We start from the raw sequence: 14,974 nt of genomic DNA, 5'->3' as shown, positions 1-14,974 counted from the left end.
AAAGAAAGTCCTCCAATGTCACACCAGCTATGACATGTTAGGACCCAGGGATACATGACCCTAAAACCAGACAGAGCTGCATCTTCCAATTTCTCCAGCTAGGGCTAAAATCTGTCTCCTTGTGTTTCCATCCACTGGGCCTAGCTCTATTTTCTGAAGATGCATGGGAAAAGTCTTCATTCCTCTGCCACACCTGCTCTTCAGAAATCTAACATGGCTTTCGGGACTTTTTATATTCTGTTCAGACCACAGGATGCTGGTTTTACATGTCCATTGTTCACCCACCGTCCAAACCATGTATTTGTCTTGTTTGGCTTGATACAACAGCTTTCTAATGGGTCTCCCTGCTCCGCCTTCTGCCACACCCCCAGCCGCCACCGTAAGGCCTTAAACTACATCAGATCACCTTAGCGCTCTGCTTAAAACACTCTGTGGCTTCTCACGTCATTCAAAGTAAAAGTAAAACCTTTACAGACAACTTTGAGATGATAAAGCCCGAGGTATGGCCTGCATCTGCATCCCCATCCTTCCCCCGCCACCCTTTGTTCTTAGTGCCCCCTGAACTGCCAATCACATTCCCAACTCCTCTCCCTGGACGGCTCTGATCTGGGTATTTCCCACCCCGCTTCCGATCTCCCCTCCAAGGTCACCTTCTCCGTAAGGCCTTGCCCAGCTATGTGACGGAAAGAAACAAGCCTCTCACCTCACTGCTACCCCTTCTCCTCCTTCCTTTCTGTGTTTTCCCCCACAGCATTGCTCGCCACCTGGTGTGCTGCTTCCACTTAACCCTCTGATTTCTGCTTGCTCTCACCCCCGCCCCCATACTGGAATGGAAGCTCCATGCAGGCAGAGAGCTTTATTTCCTAAGTTCGGTTCTAAGGTTAAATCATCGGAAACAGTACTACAAAGTGATTGTTTCATATGGTTCCCCCGGAGCACACCCCCAGCACTGAGAGTAGCGTCAGTGAGTACTTGGGGAATAAATGAATAATTGATCCATGTACTGATACTAAAAATACCATATTGTAGAGCTCCCAAGTACTTTGTTATCTTTGGTAAGGACTTGATTAACTGGTCAGATTTCTGATATGGTCTTTGTCATCTTAATCCTATGTGGAGCTGCGTATAGATGGATATGCAAGTTAGTAAGTATTAAAAGCACCTTTGTTCATATGCTGAACCTAGCTTTTACTGGCATGATTCGGCATTTTCTTCATAGCATTCACTAGTAATGTTACCCCTCATCTGTCAGACTCAAAACTTCCTGTGTTCAAAGGGGTGACTTTCCCATCAACTGGCAGGATCAGTTTGGATTTAAGATAAGGGCCTAAATTAAGACAGTTTCTGCACAATCCCCTGCCATAGACTGACCTTCTTAATTTATTACCATTGTGTTTACACAGAGGAGTGGGTATTGTTTAGAAAATAATGACAAACTAGTAGCAATGTTCCACTTGAATTTGTAGCTTATAATGAGCCTCTAGCTGGAAATCACTGCATAAAATTTTTACAGGGCATCATTTCCTATTGGCAGATTTGACATAGTATATTTGGTTTACTTTTACAACATTTCAGCCTCCATGCTTAAAAAAAATGCCAGAAATTCTAATGTTGGTAAATAGAGACACTATGATTAAATACATTATACAATATAAGAAAATTTAGGATAATTAGTTTAGGACTCCATTCAGTAATCTTGATTGTCGATCACTGGCGTTGTGGGAACTGTCAAATCCATGCCATCTCTTTGATTACCATTTCTTTTTTTTTTTAATTACCATTTCATATCATTCCCTGTTAATCTGCAGTGCTTTCTTTACAGGGAACCTGAGCGTTCTGTTCTCACACACTGAGGGCAAGGAGACAGTTTAAAGTTTTAAACAGAAGTAGAAAAGCAAGTATTTTCTCCCTATTTTAAAAGCCCTTGAGGGAGCACGAGTCAGCAAGAATTCTCACATTCTAGAATGTAATAGAAAGCATTAGTGTTTTATACCCACAACAAAACATGGACCTGCAGAAGTTTTCAGACAGTCCTCCAGCAGCCTCATGCGCGTCTTCTGCAGCTCCGGGCTGTCCCACTCGTCCTCGTCCACTCCCCAGTACAGGTCTATCACCTGGGAACAACGCAGGAGGCAGCGTTAATCCACTGGGGGCCATCTGTAGGTACCTGGGGGCCTTATTCTTATTCGAGATGTTAACCTAACATGACTTTTCGCTTTTCTCTTTGCAGCACTTTTTTTTCACTTAGAGAGGGAACGTGATTTTTAAGTTCCACCAAACAAGATTTATTTTTCCATCCTGTGATGGGCTGGAATGAACATTATGATTTCGTATGTTCCTGATTATGCTGTTGACATGGGCCCAGAGAAAATGAAACGTTAAATGTCAGAGGCTTTGCAGTGCAGGCTTTCATTATACTGAAGTGGTAACAAGGCTTCGAAACAAAGTTTGAAAGCAGCTGGGAGGCGCTCACACATCACCTGAGATGACGGAATGAGAATGTATGCTACTGAATGAAGACGAGGAGGGAAAACCACAATAGGCGTTAACAGATACTGACTTGAACTTAAACATCTACATTCCTTTCTTTCTTTCTGCCTTTTTTTTAAAAAGAAAAGAAACCCCCAAACCATTATTATTGTGGTTTGTTGTAAGGGAACAGCCATTGTGTTTATGTCTGTGTTATCTATACGCATTTGGCTTTCATCAATACGTATCTGAAGAACAGGTATTGGAAAGCAGTGAAAGGTATGCCTCCCTAAGAAGGGAGGATAATGGGAGCTTCTATCTCCTGACTTCAAAGACTGCAGGGGAGACTCTGAGAGTCTGTAAAAACTTTTACAAGTGTGCTCTTTGAAAAATTCGCTATGGAGAGCAGTATGGGTTTCGCTGTCCCCTTTACTCAACCGCTATTTGCATAAGGCAAATGTTTCTAATTGCAGCTTTGAAGATTTCTTTTCCTTTCCTTCCCTTGTTTCCCACAAGCAGGAAAAAAAACCCCTCTGCTCCTTACTGACCGTCTGCATGGCATCCAGTGAGACGGAAGCACAGAGCGTGGTCCTCCCCTGGACCCCGAGCAGATCCCGGGGGCGCTGTGCACTCCCCAGGCTATGGCCCCGCACAGGTGTGCTTGTACCACACAGGTGTCTTTATCTGTCTGCGTTTAAGATTTTAGACAGCAAGCAGAGATATACAAGCTTCTTTTAAAAAATACTCCCTTTAATCTGCCTTACAAGGTTTAATCACAATATTAAAGAAGGGGACATCTGAGATGATAATGTCACTGTCCAATATGAGAGCCTTTAGCTGTGGCTATTTAAAATGAAATATAAATCAGTTAAAATTAAAAAATCCAGTTTTTCAAATGCTCATTAGTAACATGTGGCTATGACCCCCGTGTTGGAAAGCAGAGATACAGAATACCTCACCATCACAGACAGTTTAATTGGACAGAACTATAAAGTACTGAGATTCGTACACTGTAATCATTAAAAGCCATTCCGACCATTTGCCAATAAGCTGTCAAAACGAGTCCACATCTACTGCAATGTTAATGGTGATGCTTAGTTGTGCCACGCATAGACTAACACTATACACAGAACCGGGTCTCCATCCTGTCGGCTGGCACCGTTGGGTCTATCTGACGGAAGGTCTGATTTACAACTAATGAAGAGGAAGAGAAATGGTAGATATGAAGATTTTATAACAGAAGCTATACATACATACCTGCTCTGCTCACATCTTCTTTTAATGACAAAACTGTATCAAGTAATGATTATCACAGTATGTCACTGGGTGAGTAACATACATTGATGTCACACACATAACAATAATAACACAAAAGGAAGAAAAGGGAATGGAGCTACATCAGAGTAATCTTTTTATAGCTTACTGGAATTAAGTTAGCATAAATTATAAGGAGATTCTGATAAGAGATATATGCCTTAAATAACTACAAAGACAAAACTCAAAAAAAATGGAAAAATCATTAGAGGAATTAAAATGTTACACTAGAAAGCATTCAAACTTACAGTAATTAAGAGAGTGTAGTACTGGCATTAGGATGGTCAATAGAATAAAACTGAGAATCCAAAAATAAATCCTCACACTTACAGCCAACTGATTTAATCACAGGTGCCAAAACAATTCAACGAGGAATAGTTTTTTTTTTTTCAACAAATGGTACAAGGACAGCTGGATAGCTACAAGTGAAAGAGTGAAGTCTGACCCCTTCTTCACTCCATATACAAAAATTAACTCAAAATAGATCATAGACATAAAGAGTTAAAACTATAAAACTCTAGTTTTTTTAAAACATAGAGTAAATCTTTGTGACCCTGGATCTGGCAGTGGTTTCTCAGACATGAGAGCAAAGTACAAGTAATTAAAACAAAAAAGGTAAATTGAATTTCCTCAAAGTGAAAAAAAGTTTTGTGCATCAAAGGAGACATAAAGAAAGCAAAAAGAGCATGCACCTTTGGAGGGGAAGGAAATACCTGCAAATCATACATTTGATGAGCAGACATATCATCACAGAGCATACTCAGACTGCCAACAGCACACATGAAAGAGGCTCGTATCATGGGTCATCAGGGACATGCAAACTGAAGCTACGACGAGACAGCCCTTCACACCCACTAGGATGGCGATCATCAGAAAGACATAACGAGTGTTGATGAGGATATGGAGCAACTGCAACCTTCATACGCTGCTGTGAAAACACACAGTGGCGCGGCCAGTCTGGCAGCCAGTCTGGCAGCTCCTCAAATGGGTAGACACACAGTTACTGCATGGTCCAGCAAGTCTCCTGGGTACATACCCAACAGAGATGAAAACACATGCCCACACAAAACTTGAATTTGAGTGTTGATAGCAACATTATTTATAACAGCCAAAAAGTGGGAAAAATCTAAATGTCTATCGAGGGACCAATGGATAAATAAAATGGCATAGTCATACAATGGAATATTATTTGGAAATAAAAGGTAGTGAAATGCTCATGCTACAGCAAGGATGGGCCTTGAAAACATTTTGCGACGTGCTAGAAGCCAGTCACAAAAGACCACTTGTCCTATCATTCCATTTACATAAAATGTCTAGAACAGGCAAATCTACATAGGCAAAAGGTAGATTAGCAGTTGCCTGGGGCTGGGAGGAAGGGCAATAAGGCAAGGAGGGAGTCACAGTGAAAGGCAGAGTGCTTCTTTGAGGGGCGATGACACATCCTACAACTGATTTGGGTAATGCTCACACAACTGCGAATCTGCTAAAAATTGTACCCTTTAAATGGGAAAATTTTATGGTATGTGGACTGAATTATATCTCAATGACACTGCACATCTCATCTGTATTGTGATTGTCTATAGGCCTTCCATCTGCTACTCATAGAGCTGAGTGCAAGAACAGTGTAATCAAGCACCTGGTATATTAAAAAAGCAGCAACAGAAAAGAAGACAGTTACCTACAAAGGAGTTCCCAGAAGACTATCAACTGATTTCTCAAAGGAAACCTTAGAGGCAAGAAGGGGCTGGTAGGAAGTATTCAAAGGGATGAAAAGCAGGCACCTACATCCAAGATTCCTCTATCCAGCAAAGCTATCATTTAGGTTTGAAGGGCAGATTAAGTGCTTCCCAGATAAGGTCAAGTTAAAGGAGTTCATCATCACCAAGCCATTATTATATGAAATATTAAACGGACTTATTTAGAAAAAGAAGATCAAAACTATGAGGAGGGTTATCAACAGGGAGGGGGAAGGGGAGAATGGGGGGAAGGGGAGAATGGGGGGGAAACGTACAGGGGATAAGAAGCATAAATGGTGGGCACAAAATAGACAGGGGGAGGTTAAGAACAGTATAGGAAATGGAGAAGTCAAAGAACTCATATGCATGACCCATGGACATGAATTAAGAGGGGGATTGCTGGAGGGAAGGGGGGTACTGGCTAGAGGGGGCAAAGGGGGAAATACTGGGACAACTGTAATAGCATAATCAACAAAAATATACTTTAAAAATAAAATAAACAAAACTTTTAACAAAGAGCTAAACAGTGAGAGCTAGCTTTATACTCCTATATGCAGACCAAACGACCAGGGTCAGAGTTGAAACAAGGCCTTCCCTTATATGTTATATAAGAGCCTGAGTGTCACCTCACTTACTTGCTACACACGGGAGTCTTCTGTAATAGCTATTGCATCTGCTATGCCTTTAGGTTTGGCCATCACCGCCCTCCCCCAGGCCTCCATCCCCACGTCTCCTCACTTCAGGAGCTGGGTTTACACAGTGTCCCGTTTCCAGCTTTTTCCCCTCAAACTACTTTTTTCTCAAACAACTTTATGGGCAGGGAATGATGAAAAAAGATAAAATCAAGCTACCGTGAAGACATGGAGGAAATAAATAAACGAAACGTCTAACTTATGCAACCGAAACACCATCTGGGCAAACAGACATCCCATCTACCCGAGTGATCGATAGCTGGAAAGCACAGTGGGGACCCAAAGTGCTCAACGAGACGAGATTTATTATATACTTAAAAAATTAAGTTTAGCTTTTAGCCTCATGTCCAGGCCCTGCAGACGCTGCGATCTAATTCACTATTTATTGGAATACGAACCTGTTGACAGCACGTTTTATGTGCCTGGACTTAATTAATCATCGAGCACAAAAGCGCAGGAAAGTGCTTTGATTTGATCTCTTTCTACTTAAAACCATCTAACTTGTTTTAAAATTTTCTTAGGGGAGCTAATTTATCATGCTTATTTTAATGTGCTGAGTTGGCCTGAAAACAAAAAGGCAGCCAATGAAAGCCCTCACGGATTTTAACCACTTGAAATCAGACATAACCGTTTAAATACCAAGATTATCGTCCAAGCGATAAAGCAAACTGTAAGAAACAAACACGAACCTCACGCTTTCCCAGGAGACGAAACAAAACCCAAATGTGAGCGCATAATATCTTCACACCATCATTTCTTCAAAGAGCTTTTACATTTACATATTTTCCAAAGTAGTTTCCTTCTCGATGTTCCCGCGCCACATGACACTGCCAAGCGTGGAACAAAAATGTGACCAGAGAGACAACAGGACTGACTTCGCTTTCAAACCAAGGCAGTAAGTGCTGCGGAGAAGGCTGCTCCTCAAAGTTATTACCAGGGGAAGCCGCACCCTCCTTCCAAGATTCTGCCACTGCCAGGGGCCCTTCCTCTGCAGGAATCATCACACTTTGAATGGAAAAAACTTCTGTCACTTCAGAGGTGGAGTTTGTTTCTATTACTGTGAGTTATTTCTCCTACTTTCTTGGCCTTTATATTGATAAGACATGGCTTTGAAGAGACCTTTAGCTCTTTTTAAAATCAAGTCTATTCTTAAAGGGATTACATCTGCCACTATAAGAAAAAATTCAGAAGAACATAGGACAGGATCAGAAAGACCTGAACAGAAACAACATTAGTGTGCTACGGGCATGACCTTCAAGGTCAATGCAGAGGTGACAATAGCACTCATTTGGATCTGTTTCAGTAGCTGTGTCCCGTTACTAGAATGTTCACCTCACAGGAGAAGAAGGTAAGGAAGACTCACAGGAAGGAGTCTTAAACCTCAGACTAGGTTTGTCAGATACCGTTTACCACTGGTGAGTTATACTTTATAGATATGGTAATTCTTGCACTAGTTAGAATGACTTTCCCCAGGTTAATGCGACACAAGGGGAAAAAAAACCCACTTCAGGTCCATGTCATCCATATCTACACTTTTACTAGAGCTATTGCAAATACTGACTTTAGGTCTCCTGCAATTATCTGTTGGTCATGAGCTATATGGGAGCCTGACGAAGACACGCATTTCTGGGAAAATCATATCTTACATTAAGCCCAGGAAGGACTGGCTGGCCCCAGCAGTCATACACCATCACCAGAAAGAAACAGGGCCCCATAGCATGAGTTAGGATAATGCTTCCTCCAAAACCTCACCAAAACAACAAACTGCTCAGGCCTGATGTCTCTCTGTCTTGGAAGATGTGGTGGTAAGGAAGAACTAAGCCACCAACTAAGGCAGGACCTCTGACTATCAAGGTTTAATGAACACAGAGTAGAGAGACGGTACCAGGAGCTGGGGGCAGAGAAGGAGCCACGAGCCAGAAGACACAGTGTATCATCTGTGTGGCATGTAATAAGCTGGAGGAGCTCAGTGCACAAAGGAACCTCAGCCAGGCTGTGACTAGGTACCAGTTTCCCTTAGTGGCGGGGCAGCTGACCTCCAGCAAAGTATGTGACTGAGTGAAAATCCAAACTTCCTTTGCCGCCAGCACCACCCTGGTCACTGCTGTTTATGACTGTCTTCTCCGGAAGACTGTCTCTCCATCAGGGCAGGAACCACGTTTGTTTCCAACACCACGCACCCGCCGCACCCACAGCTCTGCCCAGTGCAGAGCAGGAGCTTGAGAAAGTCAGTGGATAAATGGATAAAGCCCATGGCACCGAGCACCTGCCCCTGACCCAGGGGAATTGGGGTGGACAGGCATCGGTGAGGAAGAAAGGAGTCTGCACTTGAAGGATGCACACAGAGGAGAGCGTTCTTCAGTGAGGGTGAGAGGGGTTCTAGACAGAACAGCACCACACACGTGACAGGGCCTGCCCATAGAGAGACAGGGTCATAGCGTCATCGCTGTGGAAGGCGAAAGGAAACATCAGGTAGAAGAAAACCAAGTTCCAGTTACTTTTCAACGGTGGATAACTAATTATTGACAAAGTCAACCTCTTAAATGAGTGCTCTTTTTCCTGTGCAAAGACTTAACAAAAGGTCTCCTCTCCCTCCTATAAGAAATAAAAAGTGAGAATGGGGGAAATATTGCTACTCTGTGTTCAGAATCTGAGAAAAGCCTCATGGTGATTGCACCCAATGGGACACTTCAGTGCCACTGCAAATGGGATCCCTCCTCCTCTTTATTGAGGGAGTCATCCTACTGGGTGGTTTCCAGTGCTGGGGCAATCAGACAGCCACAATTCCGCAGAATTAAACGTACAGCGAAGTACAGCTCCTCTGGTAGCTTCTGGACCTCCCCGCAATGCCACTGCTCTACATTTCGGATACATGTTAGGCAGCAAATCGTCTATATACACAAAGTGAAGGCTGAACAACCATGCTGTCTGGGGGGGCCAGGCACGAGAATTCCAGAAGAGCCACTCCCTGCTGCGAATGGAGGGCCGCTGTTCGCAGTGGAACTGGAGCGGCTGCTGGTCAGTCATGACGGCGTTTCCCTTCCCTTTTGCCATCCCTGTTCATCTTCCTCCCCCTTTTTTATGAACTGGCTCGTGGATGGGAGAAAGAGGATGGCACGTGCTTCTAACATTTTTACATGATACTAACTGGGTAAGACCCGCTCAGGCTTTGGCAGACAGAACCGGAATGTGAGGAGAGCCGGACAAACTGAAGTGCTGGCCTGAGTGACACCATGAGTGACTCAAGGAGGGACCTGCCTTTCTCCGCAGAAGGAGGCGCACAAGGACCACTAGGAAGTGGGAAGGTGCTGGTTCCCTGACAACGTGGAGAAAAGGCCAAGGGCACCGCAACATACCCTGTCAATTATGAGGCCCACGATGTATTCTGGCAACTCAGGAGGCAAAATGCAGTTTGAAATTCCTGAGTAGGCAGACAGGTGGGAGGAAAAAGTGCGTACAAAGAAGGAGACCGGGCTCCTCTTAGAGCGGGAGGGCTGTGGTGGGCGAAGAAAGAAGCACTGGAGGAAATGTAGGTGGAAACAGTGAATGAAGCAGCTTCAGTGTGAGGCGAAGCAACTGTTCAGTAAGTGTCAGGAAGGTCAGGCTAATGCGGAACCCACGTAATTTGCCTTCACCTACGACTGACGGGCACAGAGGATGGAGCTACTTTCTGTGGTCTGAAACGGGTACGGGCCTCCTGCCCGGGTCTCCATCCATCCTCTCTGGTCGAGGGCCTTCCGTGTGCACTGAACTCTCATAACAATCCTGGAAAATAACCACTGTCCCATTCATTTAACAGACAGGCCAACTATGGGTCAGAGATCAGGCACTCTGCCCAGTGTCACAGGACTGGTATTGGTGGACCCAGAATTTGAATCCTAATCCAACAAAAAAAAATTTACGCTGTTTCCACAAGACCCCATAAATGACATAGTGTGCTGCAATGTATTGACTCTAAAATATCAGTTGCAGCCTGCTCCTATATTGTACAATATTGCCAATGACATCATGACATATGACACACTGCTTATTTGTGTATGTGCTGCCGAAGCAAACACAGACACACCAATTATTGGTAAGATGAATCTTAATTTCTGAGATGTAAAAAAAAAGAAAACAAACCCGTGCATCTCAGAATGAATGAAATCTGGTAAATACTGTTTAAGGAAGATTATTTGAGCAGCTGTGTACAGAACACAAAAACGCCCAGCCTAAGGAAAGACTGGGAACAGGTCACCAATTGTCACTCAGCTGTTGAGAAAGGAAGCCCGAGTAAACACAGAGCCTAGTGAGATGGAGAGGAAAGGCAAAATTGTAAGACACACGTTGGCAGGTAAATCCAAAGGAACAGTGGCAGTTTAGATCTAGGTTGTAAAGGGTGAAGAATGAATTATATGCCAAGATTTTAAAGTCTGGAAAACAGCGAAATAGTAGCAAGTGAGAAGCTAGGAAAAGGGGAAAGAAAGGTGGGTTCTGTTTTAGATATATTAACATTCAAAAACCGGAGACTTATCTGCCTCACGGTGGAGGAGAGAGAGCTGGAGATGCGGGTATGGGCCCACTTGCTTGTAGACACCCGCTAAGGAGATGAGAAAGCTCTTGCTGGGGGTATGGGTAGGAAAAAACCCAGGTGGGCTGGTGTGGGTTTCTGCTACCAAAGCCAACACGGAGAGATGAAACTCTGAAGTGAAGGAGAGAATGAATTCCAGACAGGAGGACACATCTTTGGAAGGAGCACCCATCCCTGTGGTGTCTTTGGGTGGCATCACAATGTCACTGTGAGGCAGAAAGCAGGTTTGCAAGGTCCTCCCAAGGGCAGAAGCTGCAGGTTTCACATTCCCACTTCCCTACACACCTAGGATCCCAAGATGAGCCTGGCAGAGAGAAGGAAAGGGGCTGGGGGCCAGAGAACTTGCTAGGAGGCCAAGCTGATACACATAATGGCAAGGGTATACAGAAGAACATTTTTTAGAAGTTATATTTAACAGAATTGCAAAAAGGTAACAGATGGCACCCACCATGACAAGGACTGGTCATGTAGGATTGGGAAGTAAGCGCTTCCATCACTTGCCTCTTCTGATTTCAAATACAGCTTCAGTGTTAAGACAGCTGGCAAATAACTGCTGACCACCCCTTCTAGTCTGTTGCCTCACATATCAGAGCCATCAGTCACAATTTCACAGCACTTCTGGAAGTTGCACTAACTATCTGAGGTTATGTGCCCTATCAAATGTCTGGAAATGATCAACGAAAAGAAAAAGTTCCTAGTTCAATAAGTGGAAACATTTTCTTAATCATTACCTGGATTTTTTTTTTAAATGCATGAATGAATTTCCGTTCCCACTGTAACTCCTCTACTTGTCTCTCTGTCACTCGCAGCTGGGCACCTGTCACTGGGCAGTCAGGCTCTCATTCTCCCTGTCAGAATGGCACGACCTTGCTGCCACTCCCGCTCAGGGCTGCTCTGCGCAGCACAGGAGGCCCTGGCCACATCTGGTCGTTGGGCACCCGAAATGTAGCCGGTCAGAATGGGGATGTGTGGGGGGTGTGCCGATGCGCACTGCACTTGAAGGCTTGGTATGAGAAGAGAATGGAGAGTAACCTCCTTAATAATCTTTACTTGGCTTATGTGTTGAAATGATAATGTTATGGATATAATGGCTTAAGTAAATAAAGTATATTAGGCACAAATTTATTAATGAAATATATTAATAAGTTTATTCATACATTTTTCTTTTTCTTTTAAAATATGTAATTAGTAGAAAATTTAAAATTACATTTGTGGCTTATCTGTGAGTCATATTATATTTCTGTGCAGCACCGTTTTAGAATTTCAGCTTCTGGGTCTAATTCATTTAATCACTAAATTCACTTCAATCAGCCAGCATTCATTATGTGTACAGTATGAGCCAGGTACTGTAAAAAAGTGCTGGTGATATGAAGATAGAAGTAATATCATTTCTGACCTCTGAGAGTTTTAGTTAGTGGAGTGAGGGCATTTTAAAAGTAATTAAAAGACAAGGAGGACTTCTGGTCAAGATGGAGGCATAGGTGAACACAGCTTGCCTCCTTGCACAACCACATCAAAATTACAACTAAAATATAGAACAACCATCACTCTGAACTCACAGAAATCAAGTTGAATGGAAGTCTGACAACTACAGAATTAAAGAAATCACATTCATCCAGACTGGTAGGTGGGGCAGAGAGGTGGAACGGGCTGGTCCCATATCCATGGGCGGTAGATGAAAATTCAGGAGGGATATCTTGGGAACAAGGAGTCCTAGCCCCACACCAGGCCGCCCAGACCAGGGTTCCAGGGCCAGGAAGGTAAGTCCCCACTACTTATGGTTGCAAAAACCAGCGTGGATTGAGTCAGTGGAAGAAACTGCTGGAGTCCCAAGCAGTTCCTCTTAAAGAACCCACACACAGACTGACTCAGACTCACTCCCTCTGAGCCCCAGTGCCAGGTAGCAGCTTGAAGAGCAGCAGTTGCATAGACTGGGGAACTGAAGTGTCTGGTATCAAGGCAAGAGCTGCAGGGCAGCTTTCTCTCAGACAGAAAGGTGGACAAAGGCCATTGTTCCTTTTCTGAACCCTCCCCCAACAGAACCACAGAGCTGGCAGATAAGTGTCATATCTGAGACTCCATCAACCTGGCTAACACTGCTTGCCCTACCTGGAGATCCCCTGAGACTCTGTTCCATCAAACTTATGGGCCCACCAAAGTTTTAACAGTGGCTTTTCCATATGAATGACTGGTCTTGGCTCATGCTTCACAACTTCCTAAATCCTGTCAAACAAGCAATAGCCAGCCTCAGTGAGTCCCTAGCCTCCATACCTCTTGCTATGTGGCCCTAGGTACAGCACCAGCAGCAGCCAGCCTGGATTCAGAGCCTGGGAATCTCCAAGCCCAGCACAAGTAGCAGCCACCTAAGATTGCTTTATAGCTCATGCAGGGTAGCCCTGGGCAGAACACAAGTGGGGGCTCACCCTGGGGGCTGACCATGGCCCAGAGCATGCACACCCAGTGGACAGTTACAGACTACGCTGGAGCACCACCACCCTGCCCCTATGCAGCTGATCCTCCAGAAGGCAGAGGTTGGTGGTCAGTGGTCACATCCAGTCATAGTGATGACTAGCCTAGGTAAATCCCTCCCACTGACTGGCCAACAGCCATCAAGGCTCGACTACAAGAGGAGGGGGTACTCACATGGAGCCCACATGGAGGGCATACCTTGAGCACCCAGGCTGAGTGATAGGGGAGGCTGTGACACTGGACCCTACAGGCCACCTACTACATCAGGCCATGCTACTATAACAGTAAGTCATAGCAGCTCTACCTAATACATGGAACCAAACATAGGGAGGCTGCCAAAATGAGGAGACAAAGAAACACAGCTCAAATGAAAGAACAGATCAAACAAAGTAGAGATAAGCAATCTATCAGAGGCAGAGTTCAAAACCCTGGTTATAAGGATGCTCAAGGAACTTAGTCAGGACCTCAACAGATCCAGTCAGAAATGAAGGATATACTAGTTGAAATAAAGAATAATTTATAGGGAAACAACAATAAAGTGGATGAAGCTGAGAATCAAATCAATAATTTGGAACATAAGGATGCAAAAAACAAACAAACAACCAGTCAGAACAAGAAGGAAAGAGAATCTTAAAAAATGAGGATAGTGTAAGCAGCCTCTGGGATAATTTCAAGAGGTCCAACATTTGCATCATAGATTGCTAGAAGGAGAAGAGAAAGAGCAGGACATTGGAAATCTATTTGAAAAAATAATGAAAGAAAAATTCCCTAATTTGGTGAAGGAAATAGACATGAAAGTCCAGGAAGCACAGAAAGACCCAGGCAAGATGGAATCATAGAGGCCCGCTCCAAGATGCATCATAATTAAAATGCCAAAGGTTAAAGATAAAGAGAGAATCTTAAAAACAGCAGGAAAAAAGAAGTTAGTTACTTACAGGGGAGTTCCCATCAGACTGTCAGCTGATTTCTCAAAAGAAACTTTGTAGGCTAGAAGGGATTGGCAAGGAATATTCAAAGTCATGAAAAGCAGGGACCTACAGTCAAGATTGCTTGCTCTACCCAGCAAAGCTATCATTTAGAATGGAGGGGCAGATAAAGAGCTCCTCATACAAGAAAAAACTAAAGGAGTTCATCATCAAACCATTATTATATGAAACGTTAAAGGGACTTATTTAGAAAAAGAAGACCAAAGCTATGAACAATAAAATGGCAATAAATACATACCTGTCAACAATTGAATCTAAAAAACAAACTAGGCAAACAAGAAGAACAGAGACGGAATCATGGCTACATAGAGTTGTTCATGGTTGCCCGATGGGAGGAGGGGGTCTGGGAATGGGTGAAGGGGTGAGGGGACTAAGAAGTATGAATAGATGGTTAAAGAACAGCCATGGGGATGTAAAGCACAGTGTAGGAAAGGGAGCAGCTGAAGAACCCATACGCATGACCCCTGGACATGAACAATGGTGTGGGGATTGCCCCAGGGAGTGGGAGGGGCTGGGTGGAGAGGGGAAAAAGGGGGAAAAATTGGGACAACTGTAATACCATAATCAATAAAATATAATAAAAATAACAGTAATTAAAAACAATATGACAAATGCTATTAAATATTAGAAATAAAGCACCATGGAATCTTAAAGTAGGAAGTCCACTGTTTACTAAAGAATAAGTAGAACTTTTTCTAGTCACTTGTATGGTGGGCAATTCAAGGTCACCCTGCAATG

The 14,974-nt window shown here is 43.7% G+C and overlaps 1 protein-coding gene across 1 annotated transcript in view; it reads right to left on the bottom strand.

The window, feature by feature from the left end:
• Window positions 1–14,974, bottom strand: part of NWD2 (NACHT and WD repeat domain containing 2) — a 146,481-nt gene that overhangs the window by 70,222 nt on the left and 61,285 nt on the right. Inside the window, exon 3 of the mRNA XM_028507310.2 lies at window positions 1,998–2,114. Within this exon, the coding sequence (XP_028363111.1) occupies window positions 1,998–2,114 (117 nt within the window). The remainder of the gene's footprint in view (window positions 1–1,997; window positions 2,115–14,974) is intronic.

This window comes from Phyllostomus discolor, chromosome 1 (assembly GCF_004126475.2).
Source record: "Phyllostomus discolor isolate MPI-MPIP mPhyDis1 chromosome 1, mPhyDis1.pri.v3, whole genome shotgun sequence".
Lineage (NCBI taxonomy): Eukaryota > Metazoa > Chordata > Mammalia > Chiroptera > Phyllostomidae > Phyllostomus > Phyllostomus discolor.
Note: the sequence above shows the minus strand (reverse complement) of the source record. Positions and strands in the feature narration are given on the sequence as shown.